Source organism: Sinocyclocheilus grahami, unplaced genomic scaffold, assembly GCF_001515645.1.
Source record: "Sinocyclocheilus grahami isolate Dianchi unplaced genomic scaffold, SAMN03320097.WGS_v1.1 scaffold366.1, whole genome shotgun sequence".
NCBI lineage: Eukaryota > Metazoa > Chordata > Actinopteri > Cypriniformes > Cyprinidae > Sinocyclocheilus > Sinocyclocheilus grahami.
Window position 1 is genome coordinate 601,736 of NW_015505545.1, and position 13,826 is coordinate 615,561.

The 13,826-nt window shown below is 38.5% G+C and overlaps 1 protein-coding gene and 1 pseudogene across 1 annotated transcript; one reads left to right on the forward strand and one right to left on the reverse strand.

Annotated features, from left to right (window-relative positions):
• The first annotated feature begins 1 nt into the window (after position 1).
• LOC107549215 (mucin-6-like) lies at positions 2 to 3,154 on the forward strand. The gene is made up of 6 exons (XM_016230214.1): positions 2 to 7; positions 280 to 391; positions 483 to 1,718; positions 1,758 to 2,833; positions 2,918 to 2,993; positions 3,072 to 3,154. The coding sequence occupies exons 1-6, from the start codon at positions 2 to 4 to the stop codon at positions 3,152 to 3,154; spliced, it is 2,589 nt and encodes an 862-aa protein (XP_016085700.1).
• Positions 3,155 to 6,236: 3,082 nt separating this feature from the next.
• LOC107549220 (perilipin-3-like) overlaps positions 6,237 to 13,826 on the reverse strand; it is a 16,620-nt pseudogene continuing 9,030 nt past the window's right edge.

Below are 13,826 nucleotides of genomic sequence, written 5' to 3' on the forward strand. Positions count from 1 at the left end.
TATGCTGGTACGATTTGTCACACTAAACTACGCAAAAATCTGGTGATGCCTCTGTCCACGCGTGGTAAATGTAAATGTACTCAAATCAAGCAACAGAAGTGTACTGGAGTTTTAATTCAAGTGTACCGGAGTGTTTTAAGGGCATTTTAAATCGGAAAAAAATAATAATAATTCATGTGATGTCACTGTATTACTTTTATTTGTGACTAAAACTGGCTGTCATTCAGATTCTGAGTGTTTGTTTAGCCCTCAGCTATATTTTTTGTGTCTCTAACTCAGATTGAGACCCAAGTGAAAAAGCTTCTATCCCAGAAGGCATGCACCCCTGAGACCATGATTGAACTGCATATTCAGATTCAGAATGAACTCTGTCAGCACATCATGAAATGTGGTAAACAAAAACCTTCAGCTTTTTTTATTACAAAAATGTATTTACATTTTATTAAAAGAAATCTATAAATGTAACATTTCTTTATGCCCAGGATTTTTGAGGATTAGAAGGGTTCTTGTTCCATTCACCTCTCAGAGAACTGGTTCCACTCAGTTAGAGTCTGAGTCTGTGAAAAGCTCAAATCAAAATCCCTGTGCCTCCTCTCAGACTGTGCAAATGGACCAGGCCCTTCCTAGTCTGCCTCATCCATCTCAGCCCAGCCAGCCATCTCATTCTAACCAGGCCACAACCCGCTTTGCATGTAACAATGTTGCCTCATCTCAACCGAATCAATCTGAACCTTCCTCTTCAGATCATCAAAGTTCATTTTCTTCACCATCTGTCCAAGTCCAGTACCATGAAGTCATGTCTGAGCAAACCAAGCATGCTTACAGTCCCTCATTGAACTGTGTCCCATATTTTCCCCAGTCTGCTCCTAAAACTCACATGAATTCTTCTCCGTCTGTTTATTCTCAACCTCGTTTTCCACTCACAAACCTCACAGCATCTCAAATAAACAATATCTCTGAGTCAGCCAAATGTAGGAAGGCCTGTTGCCCTACCATGCAGGTCTCTCATACACGCGTACTCACCCACCCAATGCCAATTCCAGTCAACAACCAAACACCCGTAACAACTCATCCAGTGCCAGCCAACAACCAAACACCTGTAATAACTTATCCAATGCCAGTGAACAACCAAATACCCCTACTAACTCATCAAATACCAGTCAATAACCAAACACCCCTACTAACTCATCAAATGCCAGTCAATAAGCAAAGACAGCCAATTTCAGTCAACAACCAGACACCTATAACAATTCATCCAATACCAGCCAACAGCCAAACACTTGGACTAACTCATATATTGCCCGCCAACAGCCAGACACCCCTACTAACTCATCGAATGCCACTCAACAACCAAACACCTGTACCAACTCATACAATGCCCATCAATAACCAAACACTCGTACCAACTCATCCAATACCAGCCAACAACCAAACACTTGGACCGACTCATCCAATACCAGCGAACAACCAAACACCTGTACTAACTCATACAATGCCCATCAACAACCAAACACTTGTACCAACTCATCCAATACCAGCCAACAACCAAACACCTGTACTAACTCGTACAATGCCCATCATCTACCAAACACTCGTACCAACTCATCCAATACCAGCCAACAACCAAACACCTGTACTAACTCATATAATGCCCATCAACAACCAAACACTCATACCAACTCAACCAATAACAGCCAACAACCAAACACCTGTACTAACTCATATAATGCCCATCAACAACCAAACACTCGTACCAACTCATCCAATACCAGCCAACAACCAAACACTCGCAGCAACTCATCCAATACCAGCCAACAACCAAACACCTGTACTAACTCATACAATGCCCATCAACAATCAAACACTCGTACCAACTCATCCAATGCCAGCCAACAACCAAACACCCCTACTAACTCATCAAATGCCAGTCAATAACCAAAAACAACCAATTTCAGTCAACAACCAAACACCCGTAACAACTCATCAAATACCAGCCAACAACCAACCACCTGAACTAATTGAATCAATACCAGCCAACAACCAAATACCTGTATTAATTCAACCAATTCCAGTCAACAACCAAACACCCATACTAACCCCTCCAATACCAGCCAACAACCAAACACCCGTATTAATCCAACCAATACCAGCCAACAACCAATCAACCTTACTTACTCATTCTATACCAACGTACAACCACGCACTCATGCTGACCCATCCAGTACAAACCAATTTCCTGGTGCCCGGACTTTCTTTCTCTGTGCAACCCACTATTCCCTTAACTGTCCTTTCAACAATAAACACACTTTCTTTAAATTATGCTACTGCAATCTCTAATGTCCTTCCTGTAAACCCAATGCCTTCTACTCCCATTGATGGCAACAACACCCTTCGGTGTAAGAGAGGCACCTACAATAGCCAGAACCTCCCAGTCAAGGCCTTGACTGATTCCGCCTGTGATCAGGATGCAGGTGTGAGCAGCACGGATTTTACTGATACAGACCATCTGGAGAGCAACTTGCCCACCTCCCTTGTGTTGGGAGCAGCTCCCAAAGAACCTTCACTAGATCCTGGCCGCTCCTCTGGACCATCCAACATTCACCAGGACTCTCTCTCCACCACCACCACCACAGAGAAATGTTCAAGTCAAGCTCAAGACTGTCAGTCATCCAACAAGAACAACTCTGGACCAAAACACTGGAGCATTGGCATGCCGATAACTTTCCGTCAGCTTGTAGAGGCAACATGCATACCTTTCAGGTCAGACAATCTGAACACAACACCTCCAGTGGATTCAACTCCTTGTAGCACATCAGAAGACCTTGATGGGGAGGTTGGTGAATGTTTGGTTTGATTCTTACAGATAGAGGTATGTCAGAGATCTGTGTTTCATTCAAAAGCTTTCTTTTCCTACCAGAGGACGACTCATGACAAGACTGTCCAAAGTAATTTTGACTACAGGAAGGCAAAAAAAGAAGACAAAGAATCTGCAGGTTATTTTCTTCTCAAAAGAGTTCTCAAAAGAATAGTGTTTGTTTTCCTCACTCATTTCTTTTTTTCCTGTCTTTTAGTCACCCTGGAACACTTCAGGAGACAAATCAAACAATGCAAGAGGTGGTCTCAAGATATATTCTTATTTAGTGTTGGTTCATAGTGATCTTTGCTTCATAGTGGAATCTATAGTGCTAATTTGAATCCTTCCTGCATCGAAATAATTATTAACCTTATTTATGTCTCAATTAATGTTTGTGATAACTATTAATAATATTATTAATAGTGTTAATAGTATTTACAGTACCGTCCCAAATTTTTGGAAAGAAGTCGCTTTGCTCACCAAGGCTGTATTTATTTAATCAAAAATAAAGTGAAAACCATTGATATATTACAATGTATAATTACCATTTTATTCTTTTGTACACTGAACAAAATTATAAACGCAACACTTTTGTTTCTGCCCCCATTTTTCATGAGCTGAACTCAAAGATCTAAGACTTTTTCTATGTACACAAAAGGCCTATTTCTCTCAAATTCTGTCTAAATCTGTGTTAGTGAGCACTTCTCCTTTGCCGAGATAATCCATCCACCTCACAGGTGTGGCATATCAAGATGCTGATTAGACAGCATGATTATTGCACAGGTGTGCCTTAGGCTGGCCACAATAAAAGGCCACTCTAAAATGTGCAGTTTTATCACACAGCACAATGCCACAGATGTCGCAAGTTTTGAGGGAGCGTGCAATTGGCATGCTGACTGCAGGAATGTCCACCAGAGCTGTTGCCCGTGAATTGAATGTTAATTTCTCTACCATAAGCCATCTCCAAAGGCGTTTCAGATAATTTGGCAGTACATCCAACCAGCCTCACAACCACAGATCACGTGTAACCACACCGGCACAGGACCTCCACATCCAGCATCTTCACCTCCAATATCGTCTGAGACCAGCCACCCAGACAGCTGCTGCAACAATCGGTTTGCATAACCAAATAATTTCTGCACAAACTGTCAGAAACCATCTCAGGGAAGCTCATCTGCATGTTCGTCGTCCTCATCGGGGTCTCGACCTGACTGCAGTTCGTCGTCGTAACCGACTTGAGTGGGCAAATGCTCACATTCGATGGGGTCTGGCACTTTGGAGAGGTGTTCTCTTCACGGATGAATCCCGGTTTTCACTGTACAGGGCAGATGGCAGACAGCGTGTATGGCGTCGTGTGGATGAGGGGTTTGCTGATGTCAGCATTGTGGATCAAGTGGCCCATGGTGGCGGTGGGGTTATGGTATGGGCAGGCGTATGTTATGGACAACAAACACAGGTGCATTTTATTGATGGTTGTTACGTCCTCAACATAACATAGAGGTGGAGGCAAGCACAGGCTCGTTTTAACAGGGGATATTTATTATTGAGTTAATTTAACAATTCTAATTATAAGATCTAAGTCTAGATCAGGGACATGGACAAATAATATCCATGCATAAAAAGCGTTTCTACCTTTTATTTATTTATATATATATATATAAACGTAGGCCTATACATTCATGTAACAAAAACGTTTAAGCTGTCAGTTTAAATAAAAGTCAGTCTCTGGAATATAATGTCCTACTTTGCAGAAAACATACACAAAACAAGTGTATCCTTACGATTTTGTTATAAAAACGTTTTCAAATCTTTTGTTTTGCACGAATGCAAACCGCAAACAAAACGGTATGAGTTGATTGTGGTCGAAAGAGGGAAAAAAACGTTTGCTGTTGACGCAAATAACACGGGGCTACTTGATAGGAGCAGTTTTGGGCGGTTTGCTTATGCGAATGGGCGCACTGTTCTCTGATTGGTTTGAAGTCGACTTAACTTCTATAAGCCCCACCCCCTGTTTTTATATATAATTGCAGTAGAATGTGAAGCTTACACTAAACACTCAAGACATTCACAGGGTTCACTAGGTGAAATGGTTGTTCTGGTCAAACCAAGTCCTTATATATATATATATATATATATTGTAATTTCCATAAGAATGTTTCCTGGCTAGTTTCTTTGAGGTTGGTGGTAGTATAAATATTACTCAAGTAAAGGCACGTTCACACCAAGGTTGATAATTGTAACTATAAACCACAGTTATAGTGATAGTGACACATAGAAACAATTCAGAACATTTTTTTTTCCTGCCGATGAAATATAAAACTATTGACATCCAATCAGAATTAACATGACGTAAGCTTGAGCTTTTGTTGTCCTTTGGTGTGTACGACAACATAGTTACTGTTAAAGTTATCGTTATAATTCTTTCTTGGTGTGAACCGCCTTAAGAACTAAAGAGATATCATTGACATATTATTGACCTGTATATACTTGAATCTTTCACTTTTGTATATAAACATGATGTCATTTAGTTGAAGACCTTTTTTTAGATGTTTTTAATGCTTGTATCTAAACGAGGGATTTCAATAAAGTGAAAATAATGTAAAAGATGCCTTGATTATTTTGAACTATGCTGTATATTTACTGTATTTTATTAAACATTTAGATTGCATTTGACTGTTTTTAAAAACGTCTTAATGACCCCAAAATTTTGAACCATAGTATAGTATTTGAATCTCTTATGGTTACCTAATTATTTAATCAAAAATACAGTAAAAACTAATATAGTGAAATATTACAATTTAACAATTTTTACACAATTCATTCTATGCTCAAACAGCACTCAAAACAACAATCAGATTTTATAAAATGTTTTATTACATTTAAAGTCAATATTACATTTGTTAAAGGAAAAAGCATTACAAGATAAAGGCTGTTAGGATTTTAGCTATAAATGTCCACCAAGTCATTTAACACCAGTTAGTGACAGCACATGCCTGTCTATGTATAACACACTTCACTTTATGTTTTCCACTCGGTAATTACACATCCTTGATCTTGAAACATAAAACGCCCCATGAATAATCAAAGTAACATTAACAGTATCTTATCCTCTCCTCTCGATTGAACATCTGTGACCTCATCTTAATGACCCCAAAATTTTGAACCATAGTATAGTATTTGAATCTCTTATGGTTACCTAATTATTTAATCAAAAATACAGTAAAAACTAATATAGTGAAATATTACAATTTTTACACAATTCATTCTATGCTCAAACAGCACTCAAAACAACAATCAGATTTTATAAAATGTTTTATTACATTTAAAGTCAATATTACATTTGTTAAAGGAAAAAGCATTACAAGATAAAGGCTGTTAGGATTTTAGCTATAAATGTCCACCAAGTCATTTAACACCAGTTAGTGACAGCACATGCCTGTCTATGTATAACACACTTCACTTTATGTTTTCCACTCGGTAATTACACATCCTTGATCTTGAAACATAAAACGCCCCATGAATAATCAAAGTAACATTAACAGTATCTTATCCTCTCCTCTCGATTGAACATCTGTGACCTCAGACTGCATGTCAAACCAATTCTATCAGTCATTGACAGTCTATAGATTAAAAACTGCTTATAATGTATAAGAACTAAGAAAGCTGAGGAATAGAAATAGTTTTATTTGGTTTAAACAAAATGCGTTACATGCTAACAATAATAACATATAGAATAAATGGTGCTCTTGTCATTTCTGCTCACTTGTTGAGTTGTTTCTTTGTCCTAACATCTAGAAACAGGCATTCAAAGCAAAAAAAACACTACCTACCCAAACGGCACTTTGATTTCATTTTAAGTACAGTGCTTTATTTTAGCTTTTAAACCATCTGCACATACTGAATGCTAGGCTAATGATGTTATTTAATAATTAGTCACTGCACTGTCTCTACCAACCAGATTTGTTTTTGTAGGTTTACCAGAGAAGCCACTGTATGGATTGTGGTTTGAAGGTATGTTTGCTGTACTATCCATAACAGCCTGTGAGCTGCAGCGATGTGTGTTTGAATGCTCTGATTACATTCAAATCTTATGTTTGAGAAGAGTGGAGCTTAATGTTCTGTGGTTTCCACCACAGGTATGACCTGATCTTCAGATGAAGGGCCAGAGCTCAGAAACTCGAACGCCCGTTGGCTCTGTGTAACTAACTGCATAATGGGAGCCAGCAGGACCTCGGTGGCTGAGGAATGGCGGCGGATCATATCGGTGGTGGGCACAGCCAGTGTGTCATGTTCTGGAGGGCCTGAGGGCTGGGAATCTAGCTTCAAACTGCCTTTGCGGCCATTTGCTGGTACTGGGGTGGGAGTTGGGGAGAGAGCTGGGCTTGATGGAAGCCCGCTGGCAGACCCGCGACGGGAGCGGGCGTAAAGGCTTCTGCGGCGACGTGGGCGACCGTCCATGGCCTTGAGGGAGAGGCTGTTTGCAGAGGCACGGCTGGAGGGACTCTCAGGAAGTTCCTCTGGAACTGCATTGTTTGCTGCATCGAGATCAGAAACCTGTTTTACCTGAGAGATAAGAGAGGAACAGTTATAACCCAAGTCTCTGGTACTTGATTATTTTGAAATTTTTATGCAGCAATTTAACTTAAACCAGACTCATTGGGAAAACGTGGCTGTTCCAACATTTCACGAAAATGTATATTATCTCTTGCATATTTCACAACACTTTCAAAGGGAAAAGTCCAGAGAGTGGCGTTTTCTAAATCCAAATTTTCGAAACTTTGAATCTTTTTTTAATCATTTATTTCAAACCAGTGATTCAGAGCATGTATTAAACCTGCCAAAGTCATGTGATTTCAGTGAACAAGGCTTTGGTACATTATAACTGTTTCATAATGTTTAGAAATTTCATATTCAGTCTCTATGAACATATATGGAACCTATATGGATTTCCCCTGATCTTGGATCAGTTTGATACATTTGTAAACATTTTCAAGAGTTGTTGTTAGTCTCTTATTTTAATTACAGATTTGCAGCTGGTTTGTAAAAGGTGTTTCTATGCATGTTTAAATCGAGCTTTCGTTGCATTTACACCATACTGACGGGCATTGAGTGCTTCAAAACAGTGAGTCATTCTGTGAAGCAACTGGTTTAACTGATTCAAAGCTTCGAAAATCTTTGCTTCTCACTAGTAACACCTACCCTAAATTATTTTAAACCGTTCAAGCACAAGAAGACACGAAAGAGAACTCAATTCAGTACCTGTGCTGAGGTCTCTTTTGCGACAGACAAACAAACACAAAAGTCAAAATGCCCATTTTGGTGAGTACCTTTGTATGCACAGTCTTAAATAATACTTGAATGTAAAAAGCTGGGATAAAATCTGATGTGTGTCAGATCTGTACATTTGGTCTTAAAGTCACATGAGCTTAATATACCTGCTGCTATCTCGTGCCATTTATTATGGTTTATGTTTGATAAATAACAAAAGAAAATAAGAAAAATCACTCTGCTCAAATCTGCTCTTGCCTGAATAACTCCTTTACCTTTAATCAGGACTAATTCTATATTAAATTTATACATTATAGTATTTCTTCCCTAAATACTGACAAATTTCAAGCACTGTGTATTTCATTTGTGAAAACATAAAATTGTACATTTGCATAAAATATGCAGTGACTGTAATTTTGTTAATTTGTTCTTAACTGACCATTTATTTTAATGTACATTTTAGTACAAGTTTATGTAGACTATTGTTCTTTTTTTAGGGAATTATATATATTGCTTAAGATACTTAAGATATGTAACTGAAATAAATTCTTTGCATATAATTTGCTGAGAAATTATGTTCTTTGTCTTGTTTTAATTTTGATAATCCATTACATATTAAAATGGTATGTTGTCACTGAAATGAAAATGGACTATTACCCCACATTTTGTTTTGGTCCCCCCCACCTGCCAGACCAGATTTTTAAAATGAAAATGCATTATGCTAATCTCAGAAAAAAGAACTGTTTACAGACAAAAAGTTGACATATTGACATATATTTAAACTCGGTCTGAAATTGAAGAGAAGTGTTTTTAGGTTACAACAGTTCTTATATGAGATTGAAGTGTAAGTATGTACAGTGGCCTGAAAACATTATGTACCTGATCTAAAATTAGGTACTGTTCTAAAAGAAAAAAAGGAGGGAAAAAAAGCAAACACATCATTCCACAAGCACATTTCCCATTACTGAAAAGAAACACGGTAACATGGAGAGAAAATAAACCAGGCCGTGTGATTAATGCAACACACTATGATAAAACACCGATTTGCTCATTTAGTTTTTATGGGAACATAGAGTGATATATTTAGCTTTGTTCATCCTATCAACTCTAAACTGATGTGTTTGGCCAAAAATTAAAAAAAAGAAAGAAGAAAATTATGTTCAGACTGATAGAGAGGATTATATTGCCATTGACATAACATGATTCTAGAGTGTTCTTTTTCACTAGAACATGTACTTGTATGTCTTGTTAAGAGAAATTGTGCATTAGAACAGGTTCTAGAGTGTTGTTCTTGTATGTGTGTGTGTGTGTGTGTGTGTGTGTGCGTGCACGCATGCTCTCACCAGGTCATAGAGCGGGGTGGTGTTGATGAGCAGCTGTATGAGAATCTGTCCCAGTTCCAGTAGGTCGTTCATGATAGTGCGTACCTGGGTAGGCAGAGCCAGTATCTGCTGTACAGGGGGCAATACCTTCAGTGCCTGCATACCTGATGTGAGCTGACCCACGAGAAGAAAACGCAGCTCCTCCACGCGATACACCTGAGTCGTGTAAAATGACAGAAGCAGCTGCAGCAGGGACTCCACCATCGCCATCAACTGCGTTAGACCCACCTGAGCATGACAAATGACAGACAATACCCAATCAGGAAATTAGCGACAATGGTAGACTTGAAAATGACACCATTAGGTATTAATTAAAAAGAGAATGTGACAATATTTCTAGAGTGTTGTTCTTGTATGTGTGTGTGTGTGTGTGTGTGTGTGTGCGTGCACGCATGCTCTCACCAGGTCATAGAGCGGGGTGGTGTTGATGAGCAGCTGTATGAGAATCTGTCCCAGTTCCAGTAGGTCGTTCATGATAGTGCGTACCTGGGTAGGCAGAGCCAGTATCTGCTGTACAGGGGGCAATACCTTCAGTGCCTGTATACCTGATGTGAGCTGACCCACGAGAAGAAAACGCAGCTCCTCCACGCGATACACCTGAGTCGTGTAAAATGACAGAAGCAGCTGCAGCAGGGACTCCACCATCGCCATCAACTGCGTTAGACCCACCTGAGCATGACAAATGACAGACAATACCCAATCAGGAAATTAGCGACAATGGTAGACTTGAAAATGACACCATTAGGTATTAATTAAAAAGAGAATGTGACAATATGCAGAACTTTAATTAAGCCACGTTTTTATTGCTGAACCTAGTGGCCTGGAAATGGGGCACAGTTTGATCAAGTGGCAGTAATGACTCTATTCACATTTTTTGGGGATACACTCTCTGCTCTGTGCAAATAAATCAACAAACAGTAGAAACTGCAATTGCTGTGAAAACTGGCATTGTCAGCCGCAGTTGGGGTCAATTAAACCTCTCATTATCAGACTAACAAGAGACATACTTTTAGACATGCTACCCTAAATACTATAATCTCTCTTCTGCTCAACATGTCCTGGTTTGTCCATTTTTTTGTCTCATTTCATTTGGCCTTATTTAATTCTTCCCATGGTCAAAAACCAGATTCACTTAGTGATTTTCTATATTAAAAATATAAAGAGAAATACTTATAGTTTAGTACTTTTATGGAATTGAATTTTATGGAATCTTTTGAGTGATTTTGAATTTTTCTTGGTCACTTTCATGCACTGACTCATATTTTCCATTCATTTTTTTCCACAAAGCTTATTTATGAAAAAAGGAGAAAGAATCTGCTGACAAAACATTGAGTTGAAAGTGAATGAAGTGTCAAGTAAATCAGTTTTGTTCACAATGAGGTTTTTGAGACCAGTTTTTTCTTCTACAGCTTGATAAAACCATGACCAGCAGTTGACAAAATGGACAGAAAATACTTTTTCTGGTGTTTATTAGTAGATTTATGGGCACACTCATTTTAAAAAAGATGATTCGACTTGTTTCCTTGGAAGAATCGGTTGAGTAAATAATTCAATGACTCACTGATTCAGATATTCACTTGTTGCCACCTATTTGGATAAAAATATCTATTTCCATCCAAAGCTGTGAATTTAATTTATGAGCAAAATTGGATATCGCAGAAAACGTTTGCAAATAAAGCACCATTTCCATCCAACGAGTCAAAGAGAACAAAATAGTCAGACTTTGGCTCAGGAATTGCAGAATGATCAAAACAACATTTGAGATGCTGTGCAACGAGATCGGTCTTCTGGTCAAGTTATCCCATCCCATTGTGCAAAGTCACAAGTTTTTTGATGCGCATGGAGGAATTTATTTGGCAAATGCGTTTCCATCTCCCGTTATTCGCATTAAATCTTTTTCCCACAAGTCAAAAACCACCTCAAGAAAGCATACAAAGTTTTTTGTGAATTAAGGGATTTTTTTTTTAATTTGGGCATTTCCATGTTTCCATGTTCTCGTTTCTGATGCGATACTTCAAAATCTGCATAAAACAGGGTGATGGAAGCTAATGTAACCTGTAGAAAGGGCCACTGAATGAACCAATGATCCCAATGAACCCAATAAAATCGCAAACAAAAGCTTCAAATCAGTGGGTTTAATCAATACCACTAGAGAATAATTTACAGTCATTTGTGTGGAATTTGCTTATCACATTAAAATAATAATCAAACAAACAATTTTGAACCAGATGTAAATACAAATAAACTACACGTAAGTTGATTTGAAGAATAAAAAGATTTTGAACTGGGGAACTGTGTTGAAGTCTGGTTCATGATCAAGGCTTTTCCACACAGTCCATACCACAAGCAGCCAACCTCTCATGTGGAGCTTCATCTGCCACCAGACAACATGAGTGTGAGTACACAGAGCAAAAGAATAGGGCCAGTTTGGCAGACACAGGCACAAACAGTCCTGATTTGGCAGTAGGACCCTCCTACTATTGTTGGTTCATTTAGGTGAAGGAGAAAGTGGGTCAGCCAAATTGGAAGGTCCCCACTGTGATCTCAGTTCCCATTGTCATCGGGTCCTCACCTCGCCACCGGTCCACAGCACAGCCCGTGACCAACACGTGAATTACTGTAGGGCATTATGCTGCCAAGTCTCACTGCAGTATGCATCTCTGACAGCTCAGCATCACTCATGGTAGAACACAATCTGTCACTCACATTTCTGCACTCCAGGCCCACTGGGGTGTCTTTAGAGTTTGTTTTCTCTTTTGAAAACTCTTTTGAAAACAGTGCACTGGGGCTTTCATGTTCTCAGCCCCAATTACTTTCCACCCTACTGCTGGGAAAGCACTAAAGGACCCTGTACAGACAATAGTCCACCTTGGCCCTTTGATCCTCAGCACACAAACTTGTCTACCCATACAAAACAGAGAGATCTGTATGGGTAGACAAGTCTGAGCCTGTCTGTCTGATAGAGGCCATGTGTCTAACAGGTCAGTTGAGGTAGGGTCTATCTGGACACGAGAACAACATTTTCCCATCAGTCTAACCATGCAGAACTGAGGGGTACTCTATGCTTCACTGATGATATTGGGTAGATTCCAGGGCACAGAGCTAAAATGGAAAAATAATTATGTTGTGTAATGATTATTGGTAACACTTTAGTATAGGGACCAATTCTCACTATATTAACTAGTTGCTTATTAGCATGCCTATTATCAACATATTGGCTGTTTATTAGTACTTTATTAGTAGACCATATTCTACATCCCTAATCCTACCCAATACCTAAACTTAACTACTTTATTAATAAGCAGCAAATTAGCAGTTTATTGAGGGAAAAAAATAGTTAATGGTTTGTTGATAGTGAGAATTGGACCTTAAAATAAAGAGTGACCTGATTATTATTCTAGAGTTAATAACTGAGGATATATACTTGGTTTCTTCATAATATATATATATATATATAATAATTGATTTATAAATTATTATAATTGTATTAATTGTTGATAAAAATGTAAATATCTATCTATCTAGTTTAATTTCTTTTAAATAATTTTTTGTATATAATATAAGTATATTATAATAAATTGTAACATATTCCCGTGATGGCAAAGCTCATTTATCAGCAGCCATTACTCCAGTCTTCAGTGTCATATGATCCTTCAGAAACTATTCTAATATGATGAGTTGGTATTCAAGAAACATGTTCTATTATTAACAATGTTGAAAAAAGCTATACTACTTAATCATTTTGTGGAAACTGAGATACATCTTTTTTAGGATTAGGAATGTTAAAAAACAGCATTTACTTGAATATGTAAACTTTTTGTAACAATTTAACAAATATCAATTTAAAGCCTTGCTGAATAAAAGTATTAAAGGGGTCATATGAAGCTATTTTAAAGATCATTATTTTGTGCATTTGGTGTAACAGAATATGTTGACATGCTTTAATGTTCAAATACTGTACATTATTGTAGGTCCTCTATGCCCCGCCTCTCTCAAACACGTTGTTTTCTACAAAGCCCAGTCTGCTCTGATTGGCCAGCTGACCCAGTGCATTGTGATTAATCGTGAGCTTCAGCTTCAACATAAATGTAAAGACAGTACATAATGTCCTTAGTTTTACCATCAGTTCAAGCCCAAAAGGGGAACAGAGTCGCGTGACAGACACAGTGATGATGCTTGTATGTATTTGCAGTACACAAGCCGCGATTAAGAAAGCTGACTCCTGTGATGTGGACCCTGTCTCTCTCTCACGCACGCACACACACACACACACACACACACACACACACACACACACACACACACACACACACACACCACGC